General features: G+C 39.8%; 1 protein-coding gene across 5 annotated transcripts in view; it reads left to right on the top strand.

Annotated features, from left to right (window-relative positions):
* MFSD14B (major facilitator superfamily domain containing 14B) overlaps positions 1–21,077 on the top strand; it is a 71,142-nt gene that overhangs the window by 23,784 nt on the left and 26,281 nt on the right. For all 5 annotated transcript variants that reach the window (XM_032866482.1, XM_032866480.1, XM_032866481.1 and 2 more), the window contains exons 2-3: positions 5,109–5,204; positions 14,037–14,099. In XM_032866482.1, coding sequence (XP_032722373.1) covers positions 5,109–5,204; positions 14,037–14,099 — 159 coding nt within the window. The remainder of the gene's footprint in view (positions 1–5,108; positions 5,205–14,036; positions 14,100–21,077) is intronic.

Raw genomic sequence — 21,077 nt, 5'->3', positions numbered from 1 at the left:
AATACTGGCTTTCATAAATTTGATATTTTGCTTCTTTGTATTCAGGCTCATGAGCTTTTAGGAATATGTGTTCAGTGAATCTTTGGTTGTTGCTCTGTTCTACTTTGAATGAAATCCCAGGGAATACTTGTTTTGCAGTGTCTTGTTTTGATAACTAGTTATAAACTTCTGAATAGCTAGAGTGATGTTAAACCCCTACTCACTTCTCTTTAGGAGAGAATTATGATAGGCTTATTTAACAGGTCTGAGTCTAGAAGTTGTTTTCCGTCTTAAGCAACACAATGTTAATTCCTCAAATTAAGAAAAAAAAATACTCCATGCTTATTATTTCCTATTATGCGTAGTATATAGTCTTTACACAAAATGCTGGGGACCATGTTTTTTATTCACCTACAAGCTAACTTCAGTATGTTAGGAAAATCATCAGTTCTCACCGAGGACCTTCTGGCTCCATTTTAGAACAGTTTCCCTTTATTGATTTTCACATTTATGTGTGGACTGAGGGATGAGACTGGAGAATTACCAAAGGGATCTCAAGAAAGTTTAGTTTAAACTTAATCATGAGGGCAAAGGGGAGGAGGTTGTATCACTTAATGATTGTTATATAAGAAACTACCCCCAAATTTAGTAACTTTAAAACACCAACCATTTATGACAATTCTTTGGACTAAGGTCAGCTTGGGTGTGGGAGGCCACGGTAAGGCTTGAGACGAGAACCAAACCAGGCCCTGACTTGTGCCTCCTTTAAAGGCTGTATAGCCCACCAAAAGGCTTAGGTCGATAAAGTCGAGTAGCACTGAGAAAGGGTCTGTGCTATGTGTTGTGCGCTCGCCTACGTGACTTCCCACACGTTTGCTAGTCAGATAGAGACGATTTGGCCGGGGTTAGAAATTCTTGGCTGGTCCTTGCTGTCCTTGCACAGGCTATAGACTACACCACTGTAAGACGGTGCTGTGCTTACATAAACTATGTCTTGAGTAGCCTTGAAGTCAGTACATCTGGCGCTAGAGGGTCTGCTATTGGTGCTTGGGAAATAGATAATGGGAAAGCTTGAAGGATTTTCTGTGCATGTTGCAAACTCTTTAGTAATCAGCTAAAAATAGATACTTATGATTGTTTCTGTTAGCTATAAAATGCCTCACAGCCTTGAATAAAATTGGCACTATTGGACATCCTCCTTGGTGCTCCTCCTGCCCCCATCTCTTTGTCTCTTAATTTCTTTTCAGCATCCTCTTACCCTCTCGACCCTGGTCGATTTGTCATGCCGGCCGCGACACTTGGGGTTCTTCACTGGATTTGTGTGGAGTCACTCATGCTTCCATAGTCATCTTCAGGCTTGATGGAGTTGGGTGATCTTAGACAGCCTTGTTCCTCTGCCAGGCAGCTGGTAATGGCTGTTCTTGCTGGTTGGTCCAGGTGGCCTCAATAGGGAGGACTTCATATGCTTTCCTCCTCCTGTACCTATAAGTCATTTCCATGTGGTCTTGAAGGCCTCTGGAGGCCTAGTTTCAGAAGTCCATATTGTCACTTCACCTGACATCTGTTGGTTTATTGTTAAGCCAGCCCAGATCGAGGGAAGTGGAGAAATAGACTCCACCTTTTGATGGCATAGACAGCACAGTCATATTGCAAAAAGATTATATGCACAGAAATTCAGAATTTGTAGCTCAGTTTTTGTAGTCTTCTGCAGGTGTCATATGTTGACATATGTATTTTAGAACGATCACTCTGTGGTATCAAGAAAGATTCGGAGAAGGCAGGGAAGAGAAATCAAGGTAGAGTGAAGAGGCCATTGCAGTCATCGGTGGGAGAGATAGTAGGAATGAATAAAGTCATCACCACATACTTATCTTCTAAACATCTCAACATGTTCCGTACTTATTTATAAAAGGGCAAATGGAGAGACAAGCCATTGAACTGATCCAGAGGCTGCACTAGATCAGGCTCAACTGGAAATTTGTTAAAGTTTTTCTCATTACCTCAGATAATTTTAAGTGAGAAAGTTGTGATACTTTTTTTCATCAGCATACTGGCCACCAAGAACTTGAGAAGAATTGGAAGGAAAAGCAGATTTATTTTTGTTACCTTCTTATGTCCAGTTGCCCACACCATACCAAGGCCTGCCTGCCTATCATAGTACATTTCTCTTATGTATCACAGGTATTGACTAGTAATAGTTGATAGTTCAATTAAAGTAATTTAGGTAGAGGTGAGAATAAGAAAGTGTTTTTATTTTAGAAGAGGTGTTTGTTAAACAATTTCTAATTGATACATCTAAGCATATAATATGTAAACAAAAAGGTAGCATTGTCTGGTTTTTTGCAGGGTGTTAAAATAGCATAATATCCTAAAAATATATCACACAGTTTAAAGTGTGTGTCTATTCCTATGTTTAATCAGCATTGCCATCACATGTATCTCTATCCCAGTGGTCTCCATAAATAGAGCTTCATTGCCTAGGAAAAAGCACCAAACCGTGGAAGCTGCAAATGAGAAATAGAGCTGCTTTCTTTGGCTTCCTGTTGTGTGCATTTTCAGAGTTTCGTGAGATTCTTATATGCATGATGCTTAATTAATAAAATGAATGATTCAAGAGCAATTGACATTCTCGTCCAGTGTTCGGAAGCAATTGTTTTTTATAGTGTGTGGTTGGTGACTATCAGAATTTTTACCCAAATAGCTGGGAATTATTAATGTATATAGGCTCATTTACTTTTTTAAAAATTATTTTTTGCTACCACTTCTACATTTTTTTCTGTAGATTTTAAAACAGATTCCAAACATACTCTCATTTCACAAATACATTACTGTGTATCGCTAAGAGATAAGGATCTTTTAAAAGACACACCTTACTTCAAAACCATTATTACAAAGAGTATAATTCTTTAGTATCAGCTAATATCCAGTCCATTTTCAAATTTCCATGATTGTCTCAGAATTCTTTTTTCCAGGTAGTTTGAGTCAAACCCCAGAGTCACACAGTATTGCTTTTGGTTAATATTTCTTAAATTTCTTTTACTCTGTATACTAACATCATTCTCCCTCCTTTTTCTTTTTTTCTTTGCCCATATCATTTCCTTGTTGAAGAGACTGGAACATCTGCTTAAAAAATTTTTCCACATTTTGGGTTTTGCTGTTTAAAGGATCAGAGAAAAGATATTAGTCTCTGAAGAAGAGATCCTTCTTCCATCTCCTATATTTTGTGGAGTGCTTATTACTATAGTGGGGTGAAAGGAGGGCTATTTGGACACATCATCGAACAAAGACAAAAATCCTTTCCTTCCTAGCATTTAAATTACCATTCCATGGGCAGTAGACAAAAATGAATCATAAAGTTTGTTGGAAATCCTCTAGAAAACGGTAAGAGTATAACAAGGGGATAGGGAGGTGTGGGACCTTGTTGGACAAGTGGGATGTGGGGCTGAATGCCCTGGAAGTCTAAGAGGGCAGAGCAGAGGAGTTGCCAGGATCTGATTTACGTTTAAATGGGGGCACTGCTGCTGCTGTGCAGTGGGTGAAAGGGAAAGGGTAGAAAGCTACTCTGTAACCTGGGCAAGAGATGGTAGAGGATTAGATAGAGGGCAGTGCGGGGAGAGCCAAGGATGAAGGCCAAGTTTCTGTCTCTATCAGCTAGAATGATTTAATGCGGAGGGTCTCAGAAGGCTTAATCACGGGAAGAGGCTGATTAGTTACTGCCATTTCCGTTCACTATTCTGTTGGTAAAGGACTACTGAAAACTAGTGCTTTTTGAAGGTTATGTTCACGGCCTTTTGTTTTGGAGGGGTTGACTTGTTAGATGCTTAAATATTTTCTCTTTTAAATTTTGTAAAATGCTTTCTGTTTTTGCCTCATTTAATGGCATTTTAAAGTCCTTTTCATTGGACATTGTGAAAATTTAGAAATTTACAAGTTTGAATTTTTAATAACATTTGTTCTTGGCTCTTTGAAATTTTTCAAAACTACAAAAAATTAAAAGAAAAATTATATTCCCTTCATCTAAATTCAGCAGTTAACATTTTTGACATTTGCTTTAGGAAATATGTTTGTTTTTGGTTTTTTGTTGTTGGTTTGGTTTGTTTTTGTTTTTTCAGCCAAATCATTTGGCAATAAGTTGTAGACATCAAGAACACCCATGTGATTATCTAATATAAAGTCCATATTCATATTTTATCCTTTTGTTCCCTTCTCCTCCAGGATCCAGTCCAGGATCCCCCCATTTTGTTGTTGTGACTCTTGCCTCCTTCAATATGTATGAGTCTCCTGACCTTTACTTTCATCTTTTATGACATTTTTAAGGAGATTCCATGCCTGTTATATTATAGAATGTCCCACAATCTGGATTTGTCTGATCATTTCCTTACGATTAGATTCCAGTGAAATGATGCAGATTTACTTCTACCTTTTAAAGACTTAAAAATATAAACATGGGAATAGTGAGGGGTTTACAGTCTTCTGCAAACATCACTTCCAGTTACTACCAAGTGGTAGCAAGGGGCCTAATCTTGTAATAAGCATTGTCACAGAATCAGCATTAAGTTGGAGGGAATTTTAGATTTATCTCCAGAAGTCATAAACTGCAGACGACTAGCAGAATAGACATGGTCTTAAAATGTAACAGAAACAGAAGGCTGGATTTTTACCCCCATGTATGGACTGTATGCATGGACTGTGTTTTCCTTATTGTTCTTCCTCCCCCATCATTTAAATCATCTGTGCTGCTTCTGAAGCTTTTGAGCAGATGATCCATATGCCCCCTCTCTCTACATAGCTAGAGAAACCTGGCTTAGAAAGGCCAAGTTGCTGAGGAACACACAATTAGGAAGAGACAGAATAGTCAGGTGTTGGAACCCCAGTCTCTTGAAGATCCATTTGAGTCTCAACCAAAGCTCAGTTGTTTGCATTGATGGGACAAATGAAAAGTTTATAACTTTGGCACCTTCTGTGGTTAGGCAAGGAATGCCTAATGCCCCAGAATGAAGTTTTATCATATAAGTAGGTCCTAAGTTTATTTTATACAACATTTATTTTGTGTGTTAGATACCATTTTAGCAAAATGGATTTCTTTCATCTCACTACTATTTTTCATAATAACTTTCTTCCTTTTTTAGCTACAAGGCTTTGGCAGACCAAGTGTATACCATGCTGCTATTGTCATCTTCCTAGAATTCTTTGCGTGGGGCTTGTTGACAACTCCAATGTTAACTGTAAGTATTGCTGAACAGGTCCTTGTTTATGAAAGCAAAACAGAGGTTCTTAAGCATGTATCTCAGGGCCAAATGTTTAGGTATGTGTTTGAGAGACTCTCTTGATAGCGATTTGAAACCGCTTCTTCCACTGGGTTGTTTGCACTGTGTGCACAGACTGTGAACTACCTGTAGCAAAATGCCTGGGCTGTACTTTAAGTATTCTTGGGTAGCAAGGCCCTCCCGCGGACCCAGAATCTTGGAAGTGCTGTGAGTGAACTGTAGGTATTTAGGAAGATGCACTAGGGGAAATTATTGCAAAGTTTTGTTGAACTTACACTTACTTTGTGTGGATGTAATGGCCTTTGACTAAGAACATAGTAAATAGATTGGTAAGTACCTTGTAACAGTGAAAGTGATCATTGTTAAGAATGTTCAGATTTCCATATTTGGTAGCTGACAGACCTATAGCCACTTTTGCTGAGGCTGCACTGAATTTCTTAGCAAGACCCTCAATGTTTGATATATGTTGTGGTTAGAGGAAGGGAGATGTGTAAGAAAGGATTGGCATGTCGATTTTGGGTGCTTAATTACTATTTTATTTTGTTTTTTAAAAGGTTTTATTTATTTGAATGAGAAAGTGCATCTGCACATGCGTACAGGAGCAGATCGAGGAGCAGAGGGAAAGAGAGAATTCCAAGCAAATTCTATGCTGAGGACAGAGCCCCAGACAGGGCTCAATTTCAGGACCCTGAGATCACAACCTGAGCCAAAATCAAGAGTCAGATACTTACTTGACTGAGCCACCCAGGCATACCCCAATCACTAACAATTATACTAAAGATATTTTTAAATTGAAGAAAAAGATATTTTTCAATTGGCCTTATATTTCAGTTGTCTTAAATTGTTCTTTAAATATCATTGCTGGTTAACTCTTCCCAATCACCATGTTGCCATGCCAGAGAATCCCTTTGGATACAGATGAACTTTGTTCCAAAATTAGCTTCAGAAAATAGGGAACTTTAAAGAGGCTGTTAGCCTCACATAAGACTTTGCTATTTTTATTCTTCTGGTGCATTTAAAATGAAATTTGATTAATTAAAATGACAGCTTGAATGGAATAGTCAAAAGATTGCCTGTGTTTTTAAACCTCTGTTTTATTCTTTCTCATTACGCTACCTTTTCCTTCCTGATGCTTTACTACAGAAGATAATTGGTTATTAGTTAATGGGGTAGGTGGTCCCCATTTTAAGTTCACGAGCCTGCTGTGTTCACCACTGTTTGGACTGCCTATGACACACTTAGTGCTCAGGAGATGTTTTCTTTGAATAATAGGAATATGCATTGTAGGCTCACATGTGTGTCCTTGAGGGATTGTTTCTTTGAGATGTATTTTCAGTATGAATATAGACATACCAGGCTACTCATTGTAAGGAAATACGTTATTTAATTTTTGGTCTTAACTCTCTGACTCTGTCCATGTCCGTCCCCTGTGTCTATTCCCTGCACACTCCTGCCCCCGCTTATGTGTTAAGCGTCTTTTTTTTTTTTTTTTTTTTTTTTTTTTTTTTTTTAATTTGACAGAGAGAAGGAGATCACAAGCAGGCAGAGTGGCAGGCAGTGAGAGAGGAGGAAACCCGCTCCTTGCTGAGCAGAGAGCCCAATGCGGGCCTCGATCCCAGGACCCTGTAAACATGACCTGAGCCTAAGGCAGAGGCTTAACCCACTGAGCCACCCAGGTGCGCTGTTAAGCATTTAAATAGTATTTTTCTAAGGCAACCAGAAATCTCCTATAGTGGTTCAGCAGGTTTCTCAATATGGAGTTAATCCTATAATCATGCTCTGGTAAGAATTCAAAGTGAAGTGAAGAACAACTTAATGTCTTTGAGGCCTTGTTAGAAATTCTAAAACCACTTTCCAGACAGTTAAAATCTTTGGGGACCTTTTTGGCCCTAGACCAGATTGTCAGATCTCTTTTAGTTTTAATTAATTAATTTTAGTATACATCCAAAGACTGATGTGCCTTTCTTCCTACTGCCCAATGCAGATAATTTTCCTAGGGGTTCTTTGTCCTCGTTAGACCCTCGAATGCAGCCTTAGAAACCAGCTAAAATGCTGCTTTATTTCCTCTTTGCAGTTTCTGAGCAGTTTTGCTGCTTGCAAAGATTTGGTTAAAATAAACATGTGTGAGGAGTACAGGGTTGCTGGCATCACTCTGACACACTATATTGTCATAGAAGAAGTGTTGCTGAGTTAATAGGTGGGTTCATTCTCTTTTTTTCTGAGCTCTTGGTGTTGCTAAATTAAGCTGAATGTCCTTTACTGTCCTATCTCAGCCTTTACACTACAGTTTGCTACCTCTGTTTCTGTTTTGGCCGGGGTGGTTCCTTCCTCCTTTGAGGGGGAAGAGTCCCATATTTTAAAGAAAAAAAGATTATCTCTGGCATATCCCCTCTACTTTCTGCCTTTTCTGGTTGGACAGAGAACTGATAATGTTAGGTTGTTTGATAAGGAAAGGATAAAATTAGGGTTTATTTTATTACAGTAGGAGTTCATTTATCCTCTTCTTTTTTTCTTTTTTTGAAGATTTTACTTATTTATTTGCCAGAGAGTGAGATCGCAAGTAGGCAGAGAGGCACGCAGAGGGAGAGGTGGAAGCAGGCTCCCTGCCGAGCGGAGAGCCCAATGTGGGACTCGATCCCAGGACCCGGAGATCATGACCTGAGCTGAAGGCAGAGGTTTAACCCACTGAGCCACTCAGGTGCCCCTATCCTTTTATGTTGGGGTTTACTATTGTCATATAAGTAGTTCTTGGCATCCTGCATCTGTCACCCACTTTGGTGTAACTATTAGAATGATGGTTCATGTGTGGGTTTTTTCCATGCTATAACTAGTGGACAGCACTCTGTCCTATTTCCTTCAGGTGAGAAAAACAGTCTGATAAGGATATGGAGATACAGAACAGTACCTGCATATTAATATTTTGTCCAACCTGTCTGCATCCTAGCACTCAGTAGAAGTGGTCTGTTTGAAGTAGTATAGAATTGGAGACTTTCCAAGATGGCGGAGAAGTAGGAGACCTTAGTTTTGTCTGGTCACAGGAATTCAGCTAGATTGCTATCAGATCATTCTGAACACCTGTGAACTCATCTGAGATCTAAGAAAAGAATTGCTCCAGTTCTACAAATAGAAAAGTGATCACTTTCTTCAAGAATGACAAGATGGAAAAGCTCACCTCAAAAAAGAACAAGAGACAGTACTGACAGCCAGAGACCTAATCATTATGGATATAAAAGTAAGATGTCAGAACTAGAGTGTGGAATAATGATTATAGAGATACTAGCTGGCTCGAAGAAAGCATAGAAGACACTAGAGAATCCCTCTCTGGAGAAATAAAAGAACTAACATTTAACCAAGGTGAAATAAAAAAGGCTATTAATGAGATGCAATAAAAAAAAATGGTGACTCTAACTGCTAGGTTAAATGAGACAGATGGCTGCCATTCCCATTGGAAATACGGACTTTAGCCCTGCTTATAGTCATCCCTATCCCATTGATACTTTTCTAACTAGGTCTTAGTTTGCATTCCAGGGCTTTACACAGCCCTGGTACCAAGACTGGTGGCAGGTTCCCAGTCAGTCCCTGAACGCTTGGTGCTTAGCTGGCCAGGTATTCATGGGGATGGATAAGGGCTAATTTTCTATTATGCTGGTACACAAAACAATTTGTGTTTTGACCTTGTGTCGAGTGGTTTTGCTAAATTCACTTACTAATCCTAAATGTTCATCAACAGGTTTTTACATACACATTCATATATTTTGTGAGTGACAGTTTTTAGCTCCTTCCAGTCCTTTTTATTATTCTTATTGCATTGCTATGACATCCAGTACAGTGTTGACTAGAAGCGGTCACTGTAGGCATCCTTATCTCATAGATGACCTCTGATGGAAAGTGATCTAAAATTTAAAATTCACCACTAAGTATGTTATTTGCTATAGATTTGTTTTTGCAGATATTCTTTTTCAGAGAAAGGAAGTTCCCTTCTTCCTGTTTTATTTATTTATTTGACAGAAAGATCACAAGTAGGCAGAGAGGCAGGCAGAGAGAGAGGGGGAAGCAGGCTCCCTGCTGAGCAGAGAGCCTGATGTGGGGCTCAATCCCAGGACCCTGAGATCATGACCTGAGCCGAAGGCAAGAGGCTTTAACCCACTGAGCCACCCAGGCGTCCCTATATTGATTTTTTTTTATTAAAAGATTTTACTTATTAGAGCTTGAAAAAGAAAGATTACAGGAAGGGGCGGGTAGAGGGAGAAGCAGACTTCTCCCGCTGAGCAGGGAGCCCAATGCAGAACCTGATCCCAGGAGTCCAGGTTCATGACCCAAACCGAAAGCAGACGCCTGACTGACTGAGCCACCCAGGCGCCCAGTTATATTGATTTTTTAATATTAGCCCACCCTTGCATAAATCCCACTCAGTTTTGATATATATTTATAACTGGAAGCTTGTCCTTTGCTCCCCTTCACCCATTTCATCCTCCATCCTCTGCCTCTGGCAACCATTAGTCTATTCTCTGTATCTATGAGCTTTTTTGTTTTATTTGCTTCCACGTATTAATGAGGTAATATATTTGTCTTTCTCTGTTTGACTTATTTCTCTTAGCAAAATGCCCTCAGGGTCCATTGATACTGTCTCAAGTGGCAGAATGTCCTTTTTCATGGCTGAATGATATTCCTGTGTGTGTGTGTGTCACAATTTCTTTTATTTTTAAAAATTTTATTTATTTATTTGACAGAGACAGCAGGAGAGGAAATATAAGCAGGAGAAGTGGGAGAGGGAGAAGCAGGCTTCCCATTGAGCAGGGAGCCTCACGTGGGTTTCGATCCCAGGATCATGACCTGAGCCGAAGGCAGATGCTTAGCGACTGAGCCATCCAGGCACCCCTTATTTTTTATTTTATTTTATTTTATTTTATTTTATTTATTTATTTATTTTAAATATTTTATTTATTTGACAGAGATCACAAGTAGGCAGAGAGGCAGGCAGAGAGAAAGGAGGAAGCAGGCTCCCTGCTGAGTGGAGAGCCTGATGCGGGGCCAGGACCCTGAGATCATGACCTGAGCGGAAGGCAGAGGCTTTAACCCACTGAGCCACCCAGGCGCCCCTCTTTTTTCTTTATAGCTGCTTTATTTTATGAAGACTTATCTTATTTTTATTGACTTTTGTTTTACTTCCTTATCCAGTAAGATTTAACTGCTATCTTCTCCACTTTCCCTCCAGTTAGAAAACAGAAGAGGTTTGAAAAGCACTGATTGAAAATTCTTAGAGGAACTTCTGCATCGTCTCTCACATAGCCAGATACCCCATCAGATCTCTGTAGTTTAACATACAGCCCAGTAAATGCATACTCCGTTGTTCATACATGGATACGGTTTTGCCAAATTTAAGTGGCTGTGTTCTGTTTCTGCTGCATCATCTGCACAAGTGAATGCGTGTTCTGGTCCTTTTGAGTGTAGTTGTTTTAAGGGAAGTCAGAGGACAGAGCTGGAGGCAGTGGCGGATCAACACTGGTGCCCCTTTGGCAGCGAGCAGTCAGCCCTGGAGTTGGTGTGGTATTCACCGGCACTTCCCACCTTCTGTTTCGCTCTGGCGGAAACTGAGGAAGCCTGTGAGCAAGGGGAGTCCGAGGAGTGTCTGCGCTCAGCCGCATTTCGACAGAATATATCAGAATATATAAGGTTGTGAGGCAGTGGATACCCACACCCAATGGCATGCCCAGGATCAGAGAAACATTTTTTAAAGTACATTGACTTTCTTGTGTTTTGCTGTTTCACTGTATTTTTGTGATGCATGTAACAAATGAAACTGCGAAGTAGTTCTGATATTGATTTGGATTCTGTTTTCTTTAAAGGAAATTTTATATCTCTGTACCCTATGAAGTGTTATTTTTGAGATTTTGCTGAGAACTTGAGATTTTTAACTTGAGCTATTTGCTGTCATTTATTTACTTTCTTATTTTTCCAGTACAGATAGGTAGAGTTCAGATGCCACTAGCTGAGATGACAAACCTTTTCTAAACCTTAAGAATAATCTTGTTAGGAAAAAGGTTGGAAACAATTTCTGTGAAATTGTTTCATAGCATTCGGTGCGAACTTACTGAAGTCTGTCGGTATCTTCACCCTAATCTAAGACAGCAGTGTCAGCACAAATGAGGTGAAGAAATGTAAATACTTTGTTTATTTACCTCCTTTATTCTAATTTCATTAAGTCTTCTAATTCCACACAATGAAAAGTAAGACCTACAGGACGCATCATTTTGTTGTGTGTGTCACTGTTTGTTTATAGTCACCATTTTCTTTGCTGTTTATTGTATGTTGCATCTCAGATCTTGCATCTGTATTATTTTCCTTCTTCTGGAAGTACATTATTTTATATCTCATTAGGTGGAGTCCGTAAGTTAGTAACGTACTGCTGTAAGTTTTGCTAGGTTAAAAATTGTGCTCAAAGTACATTTTAGCCAGGTATAGAATTGTAGGTTAGCATTTGTCTTTTCCCTGTTACGTTGATGGTAGGCTAGCATGCTTCTTTTCTGGGCTCCATTGTTACTGTTATGAAGACCTCTTAATTGGAGCTCAATTGAAGGCAGTCTGTATCTCTTGCTGCTTTTAGGATTTGTTGTTGTTGTTGTTGTTGTTTTTGGTTTTTTGATTTTGAGTTTGGATTTCTTTTTATATTGCTTAGAATTTATTATGCTGCTTTAATCTCTGCCCTGATATCCATCATTGGTTTAGTACATTCTCAGCCATTGCCTCCTAAAATGTTGTGTCTGCCTCATTTTCATTACAAGACAAGTTTAATTGAAATTGTGTCATATTTTCTTATAGGATCCTCTGTGTCTTTTACTTTCTCTTTATTTTTTGTCTTTTTGTCTCTCCATGCTGCATTTTGGATAGTTTTTTTTTTTTTTAAGGTTTTTATTTATTTATTTATTTGTCAGAGAGAGAGAGAGAGAGAGAGAGATTGAGAGCGAGCGAGCACAAGCAGACAGAGGCAGAGAGAGAAGCAGGCTCCCCGCCAAGCAAAGAACCCGATGTGGGACTCGATCCCAGGACTCTGGGATCATGACCTGAGCCAAAGGCAGTGGCATAACCTACTGAGCCACCCAGGCATCCCTGGATAGTTTCTTTTGACCTACTTTTGGGTTCAATAATTCTCAGCTACGTCTAATCTTGTTAAACATATCCATTGAGTGAGTTCCTAACTTGAGTCAATGTTTTTTTTCTGTTTTGGAATTTCTTTTTGTTCTTTTTAAAATCTGTGCGCTTTCTTACAGCTTCTAGTTCAAAAATTTCAAGCTTATTTTCTATATCTTGGAACATAGTAAAAAAAAATATATATATAGTATTATATATATATTTATATATATATATAAAAGATTTTATTTATTTGAGAGAGTGAGCATGCACATACCAGTGGGGGGAGGGGTAAAGGGAGAGGGGCAGGCAGACTACTTGCTGAATGAGGAGGCTGACATAGGGCTTGATCCCAAGCCCTGAGATCATGAACTGAGCCAAAGTCAGATGCTTAACCAACTGAGCTGCCTAGATGCCCTGAGCAAATTCATTTTACTTTATTTCTGTTAAGTAATTCCAGAATGTGAAGTTGTTGAGAGTCTGTTTCTATTATATACATATTCTTTGTTGCTGTTTGTTGCTCATGGTATCATATTTCCTTTTGTATCTCATTACCTTTTTTTTTTTTTTTTTTAATGCCCTGGTCATTGTATTTGAAAAACATATATGTGTGGTTGATTTGAAGCCTAGATGATGCCTTTTGAGGATTGATTTTAGATGTTTTCTGTTAGATGTCCAGAGGTGCTACAAGTTCAGAATCACTGTGATCCAAATTGAAGGCTTGGGGTTTCCTAGACTACCTAGGTCACATTGTTACGCCCGAGTTTTTGCATCTGAGAGACCACCAAGGAGCCAAGCACCGATGCAATCACAGGAAGGTTTATTTGACAAGCTTAAGCCTGGGCCCAAGTATACCCGACACAGCGGAGTAGGGACTTGGACCCCCAGCCAGATTATAGTCAGAGTTTTTAAAGGCAGAGTAGGGGTGGTTTCGGCGGTGGGTGAGGACAAAGAGGGTGTTCAGAAGGGCTATCAATGTAAAGAAGACTGTCAGGATATTGAAGGCCTGGTTACTATCAAGCCAAGGCCGTTTTTTCACCAGCATGAAGACAATTGGGAGTTTCCTGGTGGAATGTCACATTCTTGCTATCAAGCGTCCTTGTAGTTTGGGCTCTGTTATTAGGAACTGGCCGACCTGGCCTTGTATTCTGGGCTCTGTTATTAGGAACTAGCTGACCACATTTCACTGGTTTCCCAGACTTGCTTCTAAGTAAGTTTCTCGGAGGGGGGCAGGGTCAGTTTCAGTTTTACTGCACAAACAACAAAATGGCTTTTAACCAAGATGGAGTCGCTCTGGCTAAATAGGTCCTTACAACATGAACCTGCGCTGCAGGTTCATATACTTGAGCTTATGTAACCTTTTGTGGTGTACCTGCTTAAAATTGTTAGTAGTGAAAGGTGTAGCCAATTAACAATTTATGTTTGCTGCAGATGCTTTTGTAAGAAAAACACCTGAGTTCTCCTGTGTAGTTTCTTGCCTTATTTAGATTTCTGCCTCGTTTTTTATGTTTTCGTACTTTTGGATATTTTCCATATTTCACTGATACTTAAAGTGCTTTCATTCCAGGGTTCATCTTATTTACCTAACCTAATATTAACAGAGGCAAGAATACTACCTTTTAATTTGTTGTCGAGTTTTTGATGTGTGTTTGCTTTTTGTAGGTTCTACATGAAACATTTCCTCAACATACATTCCTCATGAATGGTCTCATTCAAGGTGTAAAGGTAAGAACAGTTTTTGTGTAGTTCACAAGGAACCAAAGGCAGGAATCCTTAGTAGTTTAACTCTGGAAGTTTGAATGCAAGGTGGGGAAATAATCACTATTTGTTCTTGAGACCTAAATCTAAACTTTTACTTGGATTATCAATGTCATAATGAAATACAACCCAAGTCCATAAGGCATAGAATGGTTTACTGGTAAAAGCAGTACTTCATTTTTATTAACATGTACACAGCAGTTTATAAAGAGTTTATGTGAGGCTTTTAATTCCCTATCATGTTCTTCTCTACTTTTGAGATTGACTTTGATATTGAGGAAGAAGGCAGCATCAAGATTTCATCAGCTATATAGTAGTCTTTCGTCAGAGCTTGTTTTGTGTTTTAATCAAAGCTAAGTTCTCTCGACCATGTAATTATTAATTCATTGTTTAATGTGATATTTATCAGAAAAGTTTATAAATCAGAGATTACAATAGAATGTTATGTTCCAGTCCCACTTTACAGTATGATTAGTATACAGGAATAGTGTCTAATGTTTCCCTCTCAGCTTAGACGGCATTGATCTGTGAGCTGAGGAGCACACTTCAAATTATACCCTATTTATTTATTGAATTTGCAGCTTTGAGCAGTATTATTTGTAATGAATGACATTTATTCTTTTCCTAGTTTCAAAAAGAATTTGAGAGTGCTTACAATAATGGCATTTTATTTTTTTAAAGATTTATTTATTTTAGGGAGCATGAGCAGGGGGAGGGGCAGAGGGAGAGAGAGAGAATGTCCAGCTGATTCCCCACTGAGCCTAGTGTGGCCCTATGTTTTCACTTAACCCTAGAAATACACCGAGGAGTACTAGAAATGCTGGATCATATGGTAACTTGATTGTTTTAATTAACATCTTACCTAACCCTCTCTCTGGCAAGTTATATGGGTGACTTAAGCCTTGGACAACAATTTCTTCTATCTCTACACTCACTTCCTGGATGACATTATCAGACTCACCACTTTCAGCTCTCAAATATTTCCCTAGACCTTAGACTTGCATACCCAGTTGCCTTATTGACACCTCTTTCCTTGGCTGATAAGCATCTCAAGGTCACCATGCTGATCTTCCCCTTTAGCCGGAACTGCTCTAAGCCTTCCTCATTGCGATTATTGGTCATGCCATTCTCACTCAGACCAAAATCCCTGGAGTCAGCGTTGACTCCCTTCTCTTCCCAAAACCATTCCATCAGTAGATTCCGTGGTTGTGCCTCCAAAATAGATCTATAGTGAAAACATTCTCTGGTCTCCTTTGAGTAGAGATCCCGAGAAGATAAAAGCCAGCTGTGGTCTTTTTTTTTTTTTTTAACTTTTTTTTTTTGTTTGACAGACAGAAGTCACAAGTAGGCAGAGAGACAGGCAGAGAGAGAAGGGGAAGCAGGCTCCCCGCCAAGCAGAGAGCCCGATTTGGGGCTCGATCCCAGGACCCTGGGATCATGACTTGAGCCGAAGGCAGAGGCTTTAACCCACTGAGCCACCCAGGTGCCCCAGCCAGCTGTGGTCTTAACCAATCCCATCCCCACTCAGTTGTCTCCTCTGGCATCATCCTTGTTCTCTTCTGCACTCCTGGTGACCTTTCTCTAAGCAAAGCTTCCTTTGCCTGTGCTTGCCTGAGGGTTTTGCAGGTTCTGTTTTTTTCTGCTTGATTGCTTTCCCCCCAGATACTGACCTCACTCCGTAAACCTGAGCTTTTCACCCAGATGTCATTTTTTAGTAAAGCCTTTACTGACTATTGTCTTGAAGAATGTAACCTGTTGTCATCACTTCAGTCCCTCTTCTCTGCTTTTTCTTCAAAAGCACTATAATTTCACCTCTGACATGCTATATATTTTGCTTTATGTTGTTACTGTATGTCCTTCTCGACGTTTCTCTTTTAGACTAGAACCTTCTTGAAGGCATGAATTTTTGTCTGCTTTGCTTACTGCTGTCCTCAACACCTAGAACAGTTCTTGGCAAATGACACATGTTCAGTAAATATTGTTGACTTAATATTTCTAGTCTTTTTCTACACATTTTTAAATAGTCAAGATCCAGCTTACACAGAGACTAACAATTTATCTTTGTTCTTGTATCAGCCGTCACTAATTGTATAGCATAATAATTTTTCTGTGACATTAAAAAATCATACGAAGTATAGGCAGCCCTCTTCTTGCACATGCTGGAATGCGCAGAATTCAGTTATTCAGGTTCAGCTAAAAAATTCCAATCCCTGCAACAGTACAGCTCAAATCTCCATCACCGTGGTCTGTTAACTCTGAGTAATTGCATAAAGTATGAACTGCTGCTAGCTCCTCAGTCCACTGAACACTATGTAAATCACAGGTGAACACCATCATCGGTAACCATTCGTGGCACTTCAGAATGTTGGTGACTGGTCACTGTGCATCTCTTAGTTCTTGAACAGAGAGCAAAGCATGCAGCTGTGTTGCCTCCTTGGCTCCAGTGATAAACCCCTATAACACTTTACAAAAACGGATCATTGAAAAGGAACTGGCCAACAAGAGTGGAAGTGCAGTGAAGAAGTAATCACTGATAATGCTAGAAGTGAGATTCGTGTAGAACCTCTGCAGAGTCATAGAAGAAATGGGCTGGTTGGGTGTACAGCCGAGGAACTTACTAAGATAAACTCAGCAGCATAACAGCATAAACGAGAACAGTGTGATGAAGATGTCCCTGGGAAGTGATGTCAGCAAAATGCTTCACACTGAAGGAGCTCTCAGAGATGGTATTTCATGACATTGAAAACATAAAGGACAAAACGTTGCAAGCTGATTCAAATTTAGAAAGGCATCTGACAGTTTGCCAATGCACGGAAGATACTGACTGCACTTCATATGTTATATGGCTTAGTAGGACAGCAAGCACTGTTCACGTGACTCTTGATAAGTTTTTTTTGTTTTTTTTTTTTTTTTTTTTTATTTGAGAGAGAGGCAGTGAGAGAGAGCATGAGTGAGAAGAAGGTCAGAGGGAGAAGCAGACTCCCCGTGGAGCTGGGAGCCCGATGCGGGACTCGATCCCGGGACTCCGGGATCATGACCTGAGCCGAAAGCAGTCGTCCAACCAACTGAGCCACCCAGGCGTCCCGATAAGTTTTTTATAAGGAAATAAAACACTTTATTTCCTAAGGTTTGAAATTACAATCTAAATAAATATTAGCAAATTTTTTTCTTTTCATTAGTTATTAAGAGATTAATAACATACACTGAAAGAATTATTTTAAGAAATGGACTCAGATGATTTGGAGTTAGCAAGTCTGAAATTTGTCGGGTAGGCTGAACTCAGGCAGGAGTTGATCCTATAGTCAGTCCCAAGGCAGAAGTCATTCTTCTGGAAACCTCAGCTTTTGCTCTTAAGGCCGTCAGCTAATTGGACGAGCCTCTTCCCATATTATTGAAGGTGATACCCTTTACTTTAAAAGCAACTGCAACAAAATAACCTTCACAGGAACCCCCACACTACATTTGATGAAACAACTGGGTGCTACAGCCTAGCCAAGGTGACAGCATCACAGTATTTGTAGCTACACTTTGTCAAAAATGTTACACCAGACTGAGAGCCAGGTGTGACTTGGCTGATGAAGTCTCGTTATGACTGCTGGTTGATAGCAGCAGGTGGACTGACTGTAATCGTTTTCATCATTAAAACGAATTGGTCTGATGACCTGACGTCTGCCTTGTAACTTGTTGAAACTTTTCTCTTCAGCAGCTATGTTTTATATTTATTACAAAAGTACACATATCAGTGTCCCAGACTCAGCAGGTCACGTGTCCAGGGTTGGTTTACGCCTAGAGTGATCAGTATGAAGAGGGTAGCGCTAAAGCAGGAAGTGATGATCTGGTCTAGCTTTGACATCACAGTGAAGGCTGGGGAAAGGGGAAAAGTAGAAGACCCACCAGGCCAGCTAATGGGGTGGCCGCAGGGGTTCACATGCAGATGTGCTGCTTCTCAGTCTAGACTTGACCATCAGCTTTGATTAAGGAAATGGCAAGTAGATCCTCTGCCAGGATGCTCTCCCAGGGATATTTAATAAGTCAAGTTTCTGTAGTGCCCGGAGCTGCTGCTCATCTGTCTCATTCTGCTATTTAAATGAATTAAATCAGCAATAGTAGCTTAGCATAAGTACACACGGAAACTTTTGACATTTTTTAAAGTTTATTTATTTATTTATTTGAGAGAGGGAGTGCGCACAAGTGAGGGTAGGGGCAAAGGGAGAGAGAGAATCTCAAGCAGACTCCCTCCTGAGTGTGGAGCCTGGCGCGGGGCTCCGTCTTACAACCCTGAGATCACTACCTGAGCCGAAATTGAATCAGATGCTTAACTGAATTGCCCAGGCGCTTGTTGGTTGATGTTTTTAAGAATTAAAGAGTCAAAGACAAGATATCTTTAAGATTCCCTCACGCTACTCTTTGATATTAGTAGGTACAGAACGGTTTCCCTACATACATACACATACACACACACACACAGAATAATTCTTAATTTGGACAAAAATTTAAAGATTATCCTTTTTTTTTTTTTAAAGATTCCACTTATTCATTTGACAGAGATCACAAGTAGGCAGATAGAGAGGAAGGGAAGCAGGCTCCCCACTGAGCAGGGATCCCGATTTGGGGCTCGATCCCAGGACCCTGGGATCATGACCCGAGCCGAAGGCAGAGGCTTTAACCCACTGAGCCACCCAGGCGCCCCTAAAGATTATCCTTTTTATTAAATGTAAATACAATTGTCAGACAACCTACTTGAGAAATGCTTCATGTTTTAAGTACAGACTTTTCATGATAGACTGCAAATTCATCCATTTACTAAATTAGGTGTGGGGTGCCTGGATGGCAGTCAGTGAAGCATCCAGCTCTTGGTTTCAGCTCAGGTCACGATCTCATAGTTGGGGGACAGAGCCCCGCATCAGCCTCCACACTCAGCATAGAGTCTGCCTGGGATCCTCTGTTCTTCCTATTTGTGTGCTTTCTCCCCCAACCCCCAAAATAAATATTTAAAATAAAATAAAATAAATAAAATAAACATGTAAGAGTACCCACAAGTGGGAAAGACTAGTACTTTATGTGCTTTAGGTTGGAGACCCTGAAATGTTAACAGATTAAGAATTGGTTTGAATTGTGGACTTATGGGTTGGGACTCGGGTTCTGAAGCCACCTCATATCTGAGCCAAAACCTGCCTCTGCTGCTTACGAGCCTCAGGCTAGCTGCTTGCACCTGATAGCACCTACGTCACAGCGTCAGGACACGTGTATGAAAGGTGTGGAAGAGTTTGGCATATGTGGATGTTACCGTTAATACTTTAGAACATACACTGAGCTTTCTTGGAGTCAGGATTTGAAGTAGGGACCTACTACTTCTAAGTAGGAAAAGTCTATTTACTTATATTTTAATTAAAACAATTTCACCTTCATCTGCTTTTTATTTCTTCTTTCTTTTAGTGACTCTTTCCTACTTTGGTCCTTTACCTCAAAACAAAACAACACCCTAGCCTTCCTGCCTGTATTATTATTTCCTTGAAGGCTCTGGCACCAACTGTTCTTTGACCCTTCTCCAGCTTTGCAGATTGACTTTTCCAAACTTTAATCAAATTAAAATCACTTTATGTGTCACATTTCTCATTTGCCCTCTTGCATTGATTGATGCGTACCCTCTGAAGGGAAGCTCTGTACTGTGTGGGGTCTCAGTGGGCCCTAAATCAGAGAGGTAACCGTGTGTTAATACTGTTTTTGTGTGAAAATATTTGTTCTAGTCAATTACACAAATAAAAACACAGTTCCATTGGTGTATGATTTTCTCTGATCTTTTAAGAAATGAGAAATTGAACAAATCTAAAATTGATCTAAAATCTAGAATCTAGAAAATGAACAAATCTAATTTGGGGGTAACCAAGTCTACATGTTGCAAGTTCCTCATAGCTTATTAAAGAATACTGAAAATTTGTCATATTATGTGAACTTTTTTAAGGAAAAGTGAAAATTTTCAGAAGTAGTTAAATGACTTTGTACTCTATTCTGTGGAGCCATTGCTCCCTCACATTCATTTGCAAAGTTAATTATGCTATTTGAAAGAAAACAAAAAAACATTTTTAGTTTTAAAAATAACCCAGCTGTTTCAGATATTTGCCAACTGCATATGTTAAGGAAATAGTATGCTTAAAACTTTTATGATGGCTATATGAAGTGTAAAATTCATGTATGTTTGCTTCAGGTGAGTTTTGTCATTCTATGTATGCTTTAAAATGTTACTTGGAAAAAAAATGTTACTTGGATAATTGCATTTAATTGAACGATAAACTCTAATCATGTCAGAAATACTGGCCAAGGCGCCTGAGTGGCTTACGTTGGTTAAGTGTCTGCCTTTGGCTCGGGTCATGCTCCTGGGGTCCTGGGATCCAGCCCCACGTTGTCGGGCTCCCTGCTTAGTGAGGAGCCTGCTTCTCCCTCCCTCTGCTGCTTCTCCAGCTTGTACCCTCTCTCTCTCTCTTTCCCTCTGTCAAGTAAGTAAAATAAAATCTTAAAAAAATACTGGTCAATTAATTATGCCACTGTAAACACCCACGTCTGCTGGGAAGTTAACTAACTGTAGCAACTGTGTGAGCCGTTGGTGAATTTTGCCATCTGCACCCAGACTCCTACACACCGTGTTGCATCTAGTACTGGTTGGGCTGGGATAGCATAGTACCCACTGATCCTCATTATGTTTGGATTTCATGTTTGCAAATCCACCTACTCAGTGAGTTTATCTGTGACCCCAGATCAACACAGTGCTTCCGTGGTCCTTCATGCCCCGCTGGGTGAGGGGGAGTGTCAGGTACCAGCCCCTCATTTCTAGCTGAGTTCGAATTTCTGTCTGTTTGAGGTCTTACTCTGTACCTCTGTCCTTGTGGTCCATTTAGTGCCACGTTTTTTGCATCTTCGTGTCTTTTGTTGGTGATTTGGCTATTTGAA

This window comes from Lontra canadensis, unplaced genomic scaffold (genome assembly GCF_010015895.1).
Source record: "Lontra canadensis isolate GAN:19392208 unplaced genomic scaffold, GSC_riverotter_1.0 scaffold31, whole genome shotgun sequence".
Classification (NCBI taxonomy): Eukaryota; Metazoa; Chordata; class Mammalia; order Carnivora; family Mustelidae; genus Lontra; species Lontra canadensis.
Note: the sequence above shows the minus strand (reverse complement) of the source record. Positions and strands in the feature narration are given on the sequence as shown.